At 39.9% G+C, this 14,784-nt stretch overlaps 1 protein-coding gene across 1 annotated transcript in view; it reads left to right on the plus strand.

Annotated features, from left to right (window-relative positions):
- Positions 1 to 222: 222 nt before the first annotated feature.
- The window catches only part of Tex11 (testis expressed 11), a 243,360-nt gene continuing 228,798 nt past the window's right edge, over positions 223 to 14,784 (plus strand). Inside the window, exon 1 of the mRNA XM_090327103.1 lies at positions 223 to 274. Coding sequence (XP_090183229.1) covers positions 238 to 274 — 37 coding nt within the window. The 5' untranslated portion in view covers positions 223 to 237. The remainder of the gene's footprint in view (positions 275 to 14,784) is intronic.

Raw genomic sequence — 14,784 nt, forward strand, 5'->3', positions numbered from 1 at the left:
TATGATTGTAGCTGTGACCCACCAGTACCCAGCCCCACTTCTGGCTTTTTTTTTAACCGCCTTTTTTGTGTGTGAGGGATTGGAGATAAGAGTTTCACAGACTTTCCTGTCTGGGCTTGCTCTGAATTTCTTTCCTCAGATCTCATTCTCCTGAGTAGTTATGATTATAAGGTATGAGCCATTGGCATCTAGCTAATATATTTTCTTATTTCTTAGACTGCAGTAAGAGATTTAAAGATGGGCGAGCTCAACTTCCATCTTATGGATTTTAAAGGTATCTAGCTTTGCATGCTACAAAAAATGTCAAACTATTGTCAAACTTAAGATAATCTATATGCATTTTTTTTTGCTGAATTTTGTTCCTTTGGTGTAGCTATGGCTTCAAATTTTATCCTTTATGTGCCCAAGCTGATAGACTGGGGACTTTTTTGAGCTACTATAGTGAAACAATTAATTATGCTTAAATAAGAATATATAAATCCACTGTATTAAAAGTTTATCTTTTTCCATCAAGGAGGAAAATGATGGGAGGAGAGACAAGGATCAAGTCAAAATTACCATGTTGAAACCCCTTTGTACAAACTTATGAAGATAATTAAAATAAAAATACATATACAAATTTTCCATCAGTTAAAATTAATTACGATTACATTTATTTTTTATTAGCATGTGTTGTACAAAGGGGGTTCACTGTGATATTCCTGTACATGCAAATAGTGTACAGAAATTTACCAACTCTATTAATTTTCTGCAAGACTTTGAAGTAACTTTATCAGTGAAAAATCGATTATGCCTTGTGTAGCTTTTGGTTTAATTATGTCTTACTGTGTCTTTATAGTTTTTGGTATAAGTATTTCTTCTTTTGAAAATTAATATTGTCTGTATAGTACTTATGATGACCTTTAATAAAGTAATTCATTTGACCAGACAATCAGATTTCTCAACTATGCCAGATATGGGGGAGTTTATGTATTAGTTTTTTTGTTTGTTTGTTTTGGGAAGTATAGATTGGTTCTGTAGTACATTCACATAATAGTGAAATACAACCAAGTTGGTTCAAATCTATGATTTTTAAAGGTTTAGAAAAATATTTTGTTAAGATTTATAATTTTAAAACTATAAGGCTAGGTTAAGGTTGCATCTCTGTGGTACAGTACTTGCCTAGTTTGTTCAAGGCCTTGTGCAGAGGGCTCTGGATCTGGATTCCCCCTCCAGTGGGCTCAGAGTTCCAAAGCTCATGCCTCTGATCCTAGCTACTCAAGATGCTGCTGTGCAGGAAATTCTGTGAGACTTTTATCCCCAATTAATCAGCAAAAATCTGGAAGTGTAGCTGTGGCTCAAGTGATAGAGCACTAGTTTTGAACACAAAATCTCTAGGACAACACCCAGACTGCGCCTGACCTCTGGAGTTCAAGCCACAGGACTGGCAAAAAAACAAAAACAAAACAAAACAAAAAAACCAAAACAATCAAAGACCAAAATACCCTTCTCTCTTCTGTCTTTTCCCCTTTTGTTTTGCATTGAGGGTTCAACCCCTGGGCCTCCTGAATGCATGCTTAGTTAACATTAAGTGACAATTCATTCTTATACTGCTATTTTCCTCTTTTATTTTTAGGCTTTTATTTTTAAAAATTGGTTGCTTTAGTTATGCAGGGGGCAGATTTTGCTATTTTCACTATTACATTTCCACACATGTTTACAATATATTACAATTAATCTCACTCTATTACTCTTGCCTCCTTCCCATATTTCCAAAACTATTTTCACAATTGCAAGTGATCTATTTCTGCATATTCATCCACTTTCCTCCTTTTTGTTAGCCCCACCTCTTCCCACTAGCATCCATCCCCTACGCTATTTCTCTTTCCTTACTCCCCCATACCCCAGTTGAACAATAGCTCTCATTGGAGTTCTATTTTTTTTTTGTGGGTCATGGGGCTTGAACTTGGCCTGGGTGCTGTCCCTGAGCTCTTTAACTCATGGCTACCACCCTACTCTAGAGCTAAGCCCCAGTCCCATTTAGAGGTTAATTGGAGATAAGAGTCTCAGGTCCTTTTGTGCCCGGGCTGACTTTGAACCTTGATCCTCAGATCTTAGCCTCCTGAAAAGCTATGATTATAGGCATGAGCCTCAGTGTCCGGCCTATCTTTTTTTGTGCCACCCCCGGGGCTTGAACTCAGGGTCTGAGCACTGTTCTTGGGCTTTCTCAGGGCTAGAGTGCTACTACCTGAGCCACAGCACCACTTCTGGCTTTTTCTGTGTACGTGGCACCAAGAAATTGAACCCAGGGCTTTGTGCATGCCATGCAAGCACTCTACCACTAGCCACACTCCCTGCTGGAGTTCTATTTTTTGTGTGCTAGTACTGAGGATGGATCTCAGGACCTTAAGCTCCTGTTCTACCACCTGAGCCATGCCAGCTACTTCCAGATTTTTGCTAGTTAATTGGAGATAAGTCTTTCAGATATGTCTTCCCAGTCTAGATTCAAATTGGGATTCTCAAATCTCAGGCTATATATTCACAGGATTATTGGTGTGAACCACCAGTGTCCAGCTTTCATATAAACTTTTTCTTTTTTACCAGATCTGGGGCTTGAACTCATAGCCTGGGCACTGTTCTCTGAGATTCTTTTGCTCAAGGCTAGCATGCTACCACAGTGCCACTTTGGCTTTTTTTTCTGTTTATGAGTTACTGAGGAATCAAACCCAGGGATTCATGCATGCTAGGCAAGCACTCTATCACTAACCACTGAGTCATATTCCCAGCCCTTATATATACTTTAAAATTATTATTCACATTTTCTTTCTCCCTTCCCTCTCTTCTCCTAAGTACTCCTTTTTTTTCTTTTTTCTTTTTTTGGTTGTTGTTGGTCATGGGGCTTGAACTGTAGGCCTGGGCATTGTCCCTGAGTTCTTCAGCTCAAAGCTACCGCCTTACGCTTTGTACCACAGCTCCACTTCTGGTTTTCTGGTAGTTAATTGGAGATAAGAATCTCACAGATTTTAGTGCCCGAGGTGGCCTTGAATTGCGATCCTCAGATCTCAGCCTCCTGAGTAGCTAGGATTACAGGTGTGATTCAACATGCCAGGCTCTCCTAAGTACTCTTTTAATAGATTTGTGTTCTGTTTATCCATAATACAGAATTACGTATTTATATATGTATACAAATGTATGTACATATATGAATATGTATGTCTTTTAGGGGAAGCTTCCACTAATTAGAGTATAGAATATTTTGGTTTGGGGGCTTGGCATATCTACATCCCCTTCCCTCCCCCTCTGTCTTCTCTTTCCTCTCTCCTGTTTCATGTGGTTGGTTCATTTATTTAAAAAGTAGTTGGCTCTAGCTGCTCATAGTATTTTCTATTAGGTTCTTTTTCTTCTCTCTTCTCTTCCCTTCCCTTCTCACTTCCCCATCCCCTTCTGTATGCTTTTGGCTCATTTGTCAAAAATTAGTTGGCTGTAGCTTCTCACAATGATATTTTCTATTAGGTTGTATTCTCTCGCCTGTCCTCCCCCTCCCCCCATCTCCCCCTTCACTGCCCCTCCTTTTCTCTATCAGTTCTTCCTCTTCCCTCCCCCTCATCTCTCCTGCCTTACCTCTTCCTTTCCCCATCTCTCCTCCCCCTCCTCTCTCACTCTCCTTATTCCTCTCCCTTCTGTTCCCTCCCCCTCTCATCCTCTCTCCCTTCCCCCTGTCCTCTCCCTCCATTTCCTCCCCCTCTTTCCCCTTCCCATCTCATCCTCTTCCCCATCTCCTCTTTTCTCCCATCCCTTCTTCCCCTTTTCCCCCTTCATTCCTCCTTTTTTCCCTTCACTCCTTTCGCTCACCATCAGGCCTCCTCTCTCTCCCTGCACTCCTTTCTTTCTCCTTTACCTCCTTTCTCCCCCTACTGTCTCCTCCCTCCTTTCCCCTTCCTCCTCCCTCCTTTCTCCTCTCTGCTCCCTCCTATTTCTTCCCCTTTCCCCTCTCCTCTCCATTCCCCTCATCTCTCCTTCACCCTTCCCTTAGTCTCCCTTCTGCTCTCCACTCTCTCCCTTTCCTTTCCCTTACCTTCTTCACTTCCCTTCCTTCTTTTCTCCACTCCCCTTTCCTTCCTTTTTCCTCCCCTCCCCTCTTCTCATTTTCCCTTCCCTGCTATCTTTCCCCACTCTTTTCTCCCTTCCTTTCCCTTTACCCCTCCCTTCTCTTTCCTCTCCCTCCATTCTCCCCCCATTTCCCTCCTCTCAGCACTGTGCCTCTGCTCTGACCGTCCTCTCCACCCTTTCCTTCTCCAGCTCCCCCTTTCTTCTCCCCCTCACCTTTCCCCTCCCCCTCCCCTCCTCTCTGCCATTCCCCCCTCCCCTGATCTTTTCCCTCCCCTTCCCCCCTCATCTCTCCACTCTCACTCCATTCCTCCTCTCCTTCCCTTTCCCTCCTCTCTTCCTTTCACTTCCCCAACCCTCCCCTCGATTTCCTCTCGTTCACCTCCCCTTCTCCACCCTCTCTTCCACCCTCCTCCATCCCTCCTCTTCCCCTGCTTTCCCTCTCCCTTGAACTCCAAAACTCCTTTCTCCCCATCCCTTTTCCTCCCTTCACTCCCTCCTCTCCTCTCCTCTATTCTCTCCCTACCTTTTCCCTCCTCCCCCTTCCCCCTCTTTCATCTCTCCCTCCCTATCCCCATCCCTTCCTCTTTCCCTTTTCTTCTTTTTTCCAGCCTGTTTGTAAAAATTATTGTTCTCTCTCTCTCTCTCTCTCTCTCTCTCTCTCTCTCTCTCTCTCTCTCTGTCTGTGTGAGAGAGAGACAGAGACAGAGACAGAAAGAGATAGAGATAGAGATAGAGACAAAGACAGAGACAGAGACAGAGACAGAGAGGATATTGGGGTATTGCTAGGCAGCCTAAGTTGGCCTTAAACTCACAGTTCTCTTGTATCAGCCTCCTGAATACTGGGCTTATAGTTGTTACCAGTCTGTATATAAAATTATTCCTGAGATACATTACTTTATATTTTCTGGCACAAAATCTTTGAATGTTATGTTTATTGTATGTTGCTGAAAATAGAACCCATGGCCTTGCACATGCTGGACTTGTACTCTACTACTGAGCTGTATCCATCCCTTCCCCTGCCCTGCTGTGTATTTATACCTAAAGTACACTTCATTTTGGATAAGCCACTTTTCAAGTACTTAACAGTCCCATCAGGCTACTGGATATCTCTGTTGGACATTGAAATGCTAGGGTATATATGTAGGAATGGAACTGCTGAATCAAAAGCCATGAGCATCATTAACTTTATTCATATTGCCAAAATTATATTTGAGGCCAGACTGGACAAAAAGTTCATATTGGTTGAAAAGACCCCTTAGAATAGTGACTGAGTACAGTGGAACACACCTGATATTCCAGCCATGTGGAAGGCTGAGATGGGGAGAATTGTGGTTCTATCCCAGCCTAAGTTTAAAAAACTTCACAGAAACTCCATCTCAACAGAAAAAAAAATAACTGGATCTGGTGGCATGTGTCTGTCATCCTAGCTATGCTAGGAAGTATGGCTATGAGGATTGTTGACCAAACTGGCCATAGCAAAAATCAAGACCCTAACTCAAACCCAACCAGAGCAAAAAGTACTAGAGGTAGTGTGGCTCATGTGGTAGAAGACTTTAGATCATGTGGTATGAAGCCCTGAATTCTAACTCTGGTATTCCTAAAGTAAAACATTCAAAATATAAAGAGTAGCTTGGCACTGGTGGCTCATGCCTTTAATCCTAGTTATTCAGGAGGCTGAGATCTGAGGAGTGTGGTTCAAAGCCAAAAAAAGAAGAGTATTGATTTTTTTTCTTTTTTATGGTGGTACTAGGGTTTTGAAATGAGGGCGTTGTGCTTGCTAAGCAGGTGCTTTATTGCTTGAGCTATATACCCATCCATAGTGTTATGATCAATGAACATTTTTCAGTAATTTGTTTTGTTTTGCTATTTAATTCTGAGGATTGAACCTATGGAATGCTACACATATGTTCTACCACTGAACTATATATCTAGCCTCAGAATGCCTTCAGAGTTAAAGGAAACTTGCACCATCCTTGCAATGTACAGAACATTCTGATGGACTCTTCAGCCAATTTTAGTTTTCCTTAATGTTATCATCTTATATAGATGTTGACTTGATTCGGATTTATTTGGTAACTAGTGAAGTTGGGTAAATTTTCACAGGTTTAATGACCATCTGAGATTTTTTTCCCCTGTACTCTTAATCTTTTTAGTCAAGTTTTGTAAAAATGGATGTGTCCCAGTGGTAAAGCACTTGGAAAGCATGTATGAGGCAATGGTTTCGATCCCCTGAGAACCACAAAATAATGTTTAAACAACAACAAAATCCAAAACAGAAAAGACCACAAGATGGAATGAAATTGCTCCAGTTCATTTCCTTCTTAGAGAAAATTGACCTATTAGTCTTTTTGTACGGCTAATTATTTTCAAGGTCAAGAAGTAATATAAATTGGCCTAAGCTATCCTAGGTGAGGATAAAGAAATTCACCCTTTACTGAATACTAGCTATTTAACTATATGAAGAGAATTAGTAATTAGTATGTCTCCTGGCCAGTTCAGCATCAGTTGAAATATCTATCTAGTAATTCATCATATTACATGATTTCTAGTCTCATCGTTTTTGCATGTTGTTGTCTGAACATTTTCTGTTGCTTTTTTTATTTTGCAAGGGGCCTTGCTCATCTTCAACACTTTTTTTTTGATTTTGGTAGCACTGAAGTTTAAACTTAGGGCTTCCTATTTGTTAGGCAAGCACACTGTACATGCCCTCAGTCCTGTTTTTGCTTTCATTCTTTCAGATAGTTGTATTCTTTGTGTCTGGATCAGACTTGGAATGATTCTCTAATCTCTGTCTTTCAAGTAGCTGAGATTACACACAACTATGAGCTACCATGTCTACTTTTCTGCTTTTGTTTGTTTGTTTGTTTGTTTGTTTTGAAATAGCCTCTCCTTATGTTGCTGGCTTTGAGCTCTCTGTTTTCTGCCTGAGTGCTGGTTTACAAGTGTGCATCTTCATATCCAATCTGTCAGTCTTTTTGGACAAAATCTAGAGACATTAGGCCAAATAGTATGACACTAAATGTAAGGACCTCCGGGATATAGCCATATAACAAGTGATTGTTGTCCTTAATGTACTATGCTATCTCTCATCTCTTTTGCTGTCCCTTGGTTATCTCATATTGTTACAATATTTCACCTTGTTATCTGATATATTTTATATGTGCTTAATTGGTTATTTGAAATTGGATAGGGAAGGGGGGAAATCAAGGTAAGCGGAGGAAGATGGGAGGGAAATGGGGACCATGTCATGAGAAAGGGTATCAATGTTTGTGAAGTTATCCACCTTCTATCTGGTGAATATAATGTAACCCTTCTATTAATTACAATATAAAAAGAAAAAAAAGAAAGATGATTTACAGAGGGGTTATAGTTATACAAGTCAGGTAAAGAGTACGTTTCTTCCTTTTCTTTTTTCTTTCTTCTTTTTTGCCAGTCCTGATGTTTGATCTTAGGGCCTGGGCACTGTCTTTGAGCTTTCTCAAGGCTAGCGCTCTACCACTTGAGCCACAGCATTACTTCCAGATTTTTCTGTTCATGTGGTACCAAGGAATTTAACGCAGGGCTTCATGCATGCTAGGCAAGCACTCTACCACTAGGCCACACACCAGGCTCAAGAGTACATTTCTTTCTGGATAATGTCATCCCATCTTTCACTCTCTCCCAGTCAGTATGTAGTCTTTGGCTTTTGTGTTTTGTTTTTACTAAATTAAGCAGTTTTCTTAGACCCATCCATATGGTCACTTATATTAGTAGTTAATTCATTTATTGCTGTGTAATATTATACCAAATATATTGTACTTATCCAATCATCATATGGAAAGTATCTTTGACTAACTACTCTGACTAAAGTTGCTATATACCTGTAAAAAAAGAAAATGGAATTAGATTTTTATTTCTCGAGAAATAAATGGGAATGGAATTTCTGGTATGCAAAGTACTTTTGTGACCAATTTCATCAGGTTATCCACAGTTTTGCCTTTCTGGAGGATAGGTTTTTGAAAGACCCATTTTTTCCCTTTTAAAAAATAATACTGGGGCCAGGAGTTTGGCCTAGTGTTAGAGTGCTTGCCTAGCATGCACGAAGACCCGGGTTCGATTCCTTGGTACCACATACATAGAAAAAAGCCAGAAGTAGTGCTGAGGCACAAGTGGTAGAGCTCTAGCCTTGAGAAAGTCCAAGGACAGTGCTCAGGCCCTGAGCTCAAGCCCAGGACTGGAAAAAAACAAAAATCTAAAACAACAACAAAAAACAATACTGCCAAATGAGATGCCTCACACCTATAATCCTAGCTATTCAGGGAACTGAGATCTGAGGAGTGGGGTTTAAAGCCAGACCAGGCACTAAAGACTGTGAGACTCTTAATTTCCAATTAACCACTAGAAAACTGGAAGTGGCACTGTGGCTCAAGTGGTAGAGCAGTAGACTTGAGCTGAACAGTTCAGGGACAATGCCCAGGCCCAGAGTTCAAGTCCCACTATCACCAAAAAATAATAATAATTCCGAAAATACACATTACCAACTTGTTGAAGGGTTTCCTAGTTTGTCTCCTCTACTGGTTCAGAAAAGTACCTCTTGTTGTCAAACACCAGAACCATCTAAAATAGAAGACAATTTATTGTGGGAAATAGTAAACACAAGTTGAACCATGTTGAAAAATATTTGTCTTGAGGTAATTTAGCCTAGTTGTCTTTCTTATTTTTTTTTGTTGGTTGTGTGGCTTGAACTCTGAGCCTAGTTGCTGTCCCTGAGCTCTAAAGCTCAAGAATAGTGCACTACCACTTCGGGTTTTCTGGTAGTTAATTGGAGATGAGAGTCTCATGGACTTTTGCAACTGGGCTGACTTTGAACCATGATCCCCAGATCTCAGCCTCCGGAGTAGGATTACAGGTACGTGGCTTCTTTCTTACTATTAGGATTAACGTTTTCTTAAAAATAAAATATTTCGGGGCCGGGAGTTTGGCCTAGTGGTTAAAGTGCTTGCCTAGCATGCATGAAGACCCGGGTTCGATTCCTCGGTACCACATACATAGAAAAAAGTCAGAAGTGGTGCTGAGGCTCAGGTGGTAGAGCTCTAGCCTTGAGAAAGTCCAAGGACAGGGCTCAGGCCCTGAGCTCAAGCCCAGGACTGGCAAAAATAAAATAAAATAAAATATTTCTAGTTGCTTAGGAAGCTGAGGCAGGTGAATCAAGAATTCAAGGCCAGTCTGGGAAATTAGCAAGACTCTGCCTCAAAAAAAAATAAAAAGAAGAAGAAGAAGGAGGAGAAGGAGGAGAAGGAGGAGGAGAGAGAAATGAAGATAATAAGGCAACTAGGCCAGGTGCTGATAGCTCATACCTAGCTACTTAGTTGGCTGATAAACTTTGAATCAAAGTTTCAAGCCAGCCTAGGTAGAGGCTCTTATTTCTAATTAACTACGAAGAAGTTGCAAGTGGAGGTATATGATTTAAGTGGTTGAGCACCAGCCTTAAATGAAAAAGCCAAGGGAGAGAGCAATGCCCTGAGTTCAAGCCTGAGTACTAGCACTCAAAAAGGCAAATATTTTTTTGTTTTTTTCTTTCTTTTTTTTTGCCAGTCCTGGGCTTGAGCTCAGGGCCTGAGCACTGTTCTTGGACTTTCTCAAGGCTAGAGCTCTACCACTTGAGCCTCAGCACCATTTCCGGCTTTTTTCTATATGTGGTACCGAGGGATCGAACCCGGGTCTTCATGCATGGTAGGCAAGCACTTTAACCACTAGGCCAAACTCCCGGTCCCGGCAAATATTTTTTATTAAAGAATTTATTAACATTGATTTTTACATCATAATTCAAATAACATGTTTAACAAACAAGTGTTCAAGAAGGGAATCTACATATATACAATCACTGGCACTTAGTTTTTAGAACATATTCAAAATTAGGCTTAGGGTTTGTATATCATAGAAACATATTAATTTATGAAATAAAACATTATATCTATAGAGTCATAGGTTTTTATGTCTATGTAGTTGTGTTTCTATTTCCAATACCATGTCCATAGCATTGGGTATGCAAATATTGAGTCCTCTCTCTTGTAGTGTTTGGATCTAATAGCCACATATTAAGGATACCATGCACCTTTTGTTCCTTGGTCTTAACTTGTCTCACTCAACATGATTCGCTCTAGATACTTCCCTGCGAATGCCATTATTTTATCTTGTCTGTTGGCTATGTAGAATTCCATTGTGTATATATACCACATTTTCTGTACCCATTCATCTGCAGTAGGGCATCTGGATTCTTTTCATTGCCTGGCTGTTGTGAATAGTGCAGAAATAAACATAGCTGAGCAGTTGTCCTTATCATATCTTGGGTTATGATGTTCAGGGTAGATGCCCAGAAGTGGTATGGTGGGATCATAGGGAAGGTCAATTTTTAGTTCTTTAAGAAACCTCCACACTGCTTTCCAGAGTGGCTGAACTAGTTTACAATCCCACTAACAGTGTAGTAGGGTTCCTTTTTCTCCACAACCCTGACAGCAACTGTCATTGTCTGAGTTCAAAATTTTGGCCATTCTTGTTGGGGTAAGGTGATATCTTAGGGTTGTTTTTATTTGCATTTCCTTTATGACCATGGATGATGAACATTTTCTCATATGCTTTTTTGGCATTTTGATCTTTTCTTCTGATTAGTCTCCCTTGCCCATTTAGTGAATGGTTTATTGAATTTGGGGGGGATTAGTTTCTTGAGTTCCCTGTAGATACTGGATATTAAGTATTTGTCAGATGTATTATTGGTAAATATCTTTTCTTAGTTGGTTGGCTGTCTCTCTACTTTTGTGGCTATTCTTTTATCTGTGCAGAAACTTTTTATTTTTATGTAGTCCCATTTATCTAGTCTCTCTCCAATCTGTTGTAACCCTGGGATTCTGTTCAGGAATCTTTTGCCTGTGAAAAGGCAACTATTTTAAAATAAAAAAAGAGCAACTACTTACCAAGTTCCCTTTCCTATGGTTAGCTTAAAAATAAATTATTAGTCCCTTTTCTGGATTTATAACTTTCATATATTTGGAATTTGTGTTTGTTATTCATTATACTATCCAAGTTTACATTTTCTTTTTTTTGTTATATTTGTGATATTTGTTTAAGAAGTAGTCATTAACTAATTTATGTAATCAGATATTTGGAAAATAAATTCAGGCTGGGCTCTGGTGGTTCGTAAACGTAATACTAGCTATTCAGGAAGCTGAGATATGTCTACGGCCATACCACCCTGAACGCGCCCGATCTCGTCTGATCTCGGAAGCTAAGCAGGGTCGGGCCTGGTTAGTACTTGGATGGGAGCAAGCTGAGATATGAGGGTTGTAGTTCAAAGCCAGTCAAGGAAGCAAAGTCCATGACTCTCTTATATCCAATTAATCACTATAAAAATGTGACACTATTGCTCAAAGTGGTAGATTGTTATCCTTGAGCAAAATAGCTCAGGGACAATTCCCATGTCCTAAATTCAAGCCCCCAAATGACAAAAATTTAAAAAGCTAGGCATGAGCGTGCACTCAGGCCATCCCAGTCTTTGGGAGACTGAGGTAGGAGGATTGCACATTTGTGGTTTGCTTGGGGTACATAATGAGTTCAAGGTCAGTTTCACTACCTATTTAGATCTTTTCTCAAAAGTGAGTTAAAAATTTTCCTGAAAATACAGTATATACTCAACACCAACCCTGTCTAATAAAAATGTAATACAAATGTAGTTTTTCATATATTTTAATTGTAATTAATAGAAGGGTTACGTTATATTCACCAGATAGAAGGTGCATTACTTCACATACATTGATACCCTTTCTCATGTCTTGGTCCCCATTTCCCTCCTCCCACCCCCGCCCCTCATCTTGTTTTCCCGCCTTCCCTATCCAATTTCATTTTTTAATATTTTTATTGTAATTAATAAAAGGGTTACATGATATTTGCAAGATAGAAGGTGCATTAATTCACATATATTGATACCCTTTCACATGTCTTGGTCCCCATTACCCTCCCCTCCACCCCCCACCCCCCCACCCGTCTTGGTTTTCCCCCCCTTCCCTATCAAATTTCAAATAACCAAATACAAATAAATTCAATATATCAGATAACAAAGTGAGATACTGTAACAATATGAGATACCCAAGGGACAGCAAAGGAGATGAAAGATAACATAGTACATTAAGGACAACAATCATTCATTATATGGCTTTTGTTTCAATATCCTAGAGATCCTTTCAATTAGCTTCATACTATATGGGCTTAAGTATCAAGATTTTGCTCTATTGCAGATCTCTGCTAATAGAGCCCAAGGTTTCTACTGATTATGACTAATAAGGGAACCCATTGAGCCTAAGTTCCTTTGAGTCTGGCTTACTTCACTTAATATGATTTTTTCTAAGTCTTTCCATTTTGTAACAAATGGGGCGATGTCATTCTTTCTGACAGCAGCAGAGAATTCCATTGTGTACAAATACCACAACTTGTTGATCCACTCATCAACTGAGGGACATCTAGGTTGGTTCCATATCTTTGCTATGGTGAATAGTGCTGCAATGAACATTGTTGTGCTAGTGGGTTTAGTATGTCCTTGTTTCTGGGTGGTTGGGTAAATGCCAAGTAGTGGAATTGCTGGGTCATAGGGGAGCTCTATGTTTAGCCTTTTGAGGCACTGCCACACTGCTTTCCATAGTGGTTGAATGAGTTTGCACTCCCACCAACAGTGTAGTAGTGATCCCTCCTGGCCACATCCCCTCCAGTATCTGTTGTTATTAGTTTTCAGTGTGTCAGCTTTTACCTCCAGGTCTTTGATCCATTTGGAGTTAATTCTAGTGCAGGGTGACAAAGAAGGATCCAACTTTAGTTTTCTGCAGGTCCTTAACCAGTTCTGCCAGCACAACTTGTTGAAGAGGCTGTTTTTCTTCCATTCTATTTTTTTGGCTCCCTTGTCAAAGATTAGGTTGCCATAGGTCTATGGTTTAATATCTGGGTCCACAGTTCTATTCCATTGGTCTTCAGGCCTGTTCTTGTGCCAGTACCAAGCTGTTTTGAGAATTATAGCTCTGTAATAGAGTCTAAAGTTAGGAATTGAAATTCCTCCTGCGCTGTTCTTTCTGCTAAGAAGTGTTTTTGGTATACGGGTCTTTTATTATTCCATATGAAATTTTGAATTGCCTCTTCTATTTCTTTAAAGAATGCCATTGGGATATTGATGGGTATTGCGTTGAATTTGTAGATAGCCTTTGGCAAGATTGTCATTTTCACAATGTTGATTCTTCCAATCCAGGAGCATGGGAGGTTTTTCCATTTCCTTAGTTCTGCTTTAATTTCCTTTTTTAGGGTTAAAGTTTTCATCAAAAAGGTCCTTTACGGACCTCCAGGATATTGAAACAAAAGCCATATAACGAATGATTGTTGTCCTTAATGTACTATGTTGTCTCTCATCTCCTTTGCTGTCCCTTGGTTATCTCATATTGTTACAGTATCTCACTTTGTTATCTGATATATTGAATTTATTTGTATTTGGTTATTTGAAAGTTGATAGGGAAGGGGGGAAAACCAAGACGGGTTGGGGGTGTGGGGAAGAGGGTAATGGGTACCAAGACATATGAAAGTGTATCAATGTATGTGAATTAATGCACCTTCTATCTGGCAAATATCATGAAACCCTTTTACTAATTACAATGAACAAAAAGGTCCTTTACATTCTTAGTTAAGCTAATTCCTAGGTACTTTATTCTCTTTGAGGCTATTGTGAAAGGAGTTGCTTTCCTGATTATTGCCTCGTTCCTCTCACTGTTGGCATAAAGGAAGGCAGTTGACTTTTGAGGGTTAATTTTATAGCCTGCTACTCTTCCAAAGTTTTGGATCAGCTCAAGGAGCTTGGGAGTAGAGTCTATAGGATTCTTTAAATACAGAATCATGTCATCTGCAAAGAGGGATAGTTTTATTTCCTCTTTCCCTACTTGGATCCCCTTTATGCTTGCTTCTTGCCTTATTGCACTGGCTAGGAATTCTAGTACTATGTTAAAGAGGAGTGGAGAGAGTGGGCATCCTTGTCTCGTTCCTGATTTTAGAGGGAATGGCTTTAGATTTTCACCATTAAGTGTAATACTAGCAGTGGGTTTCTCATACACAGCCTTTATTATATTGAGGAATGTTCCATGGATTCCTAGTTTCTCCAGAGCTTTTAACATAAAGGGGTGTTGGATCTTGTCAAATGCCTTTTCTGCATCTATTGAGACAATCATGTGATTTTTGTCCTTGCTCCTGTTGATGTGTTGAATTATATTAATTGATTTGCGTATGTTGAACCAGCTTTGCCTCTCTGTGACGGATCCAGTTTGATCATACTGTATAATTTTTTTGATGAGTTGTTGTAGACGGTTGGCCAGTATTTTGTTGAGAAGTTTTGCATCGATGTTCATCAAAGAAATAGGTCTATAGTTCTCTTTCTTTGATGAATCTCTGTCTGGTTTGGGGATGAGGGTTATACTGGCTTCATAGAATGAGTTTGGTAAAGAACCTTCATTTTCAATTTCGTTGAAGAGCTTGAGAAGTATTGGTGTGAGCTCTGCTTTGAAGACCTTATAGAATTCAGCTGTGAATCCATCTGGTCCTGGGCTCTTCTTAGGTGGAAGTTCTCTTATTGCCATTTCTATTTCAGAGCTTGAAATAGGCCTGTTGAGTTGGCTTAGTTCTTCTTGGTTCAGTGTGGGT

Source organism: Megascapheus bottae, chromosome X, assembly GCF_031878675.1.
Source record: "Megascapheus bottae isolate mThoBot1 chromosome X, mThoBot2.hap1, whole genome shotgun sequence".
Lineage (NCBI taxonomy): Eukaryota > Metazoa > Chordata > Mammalia > Rodentia > Geomyidae > Megascapheus > Megascapheus bottae.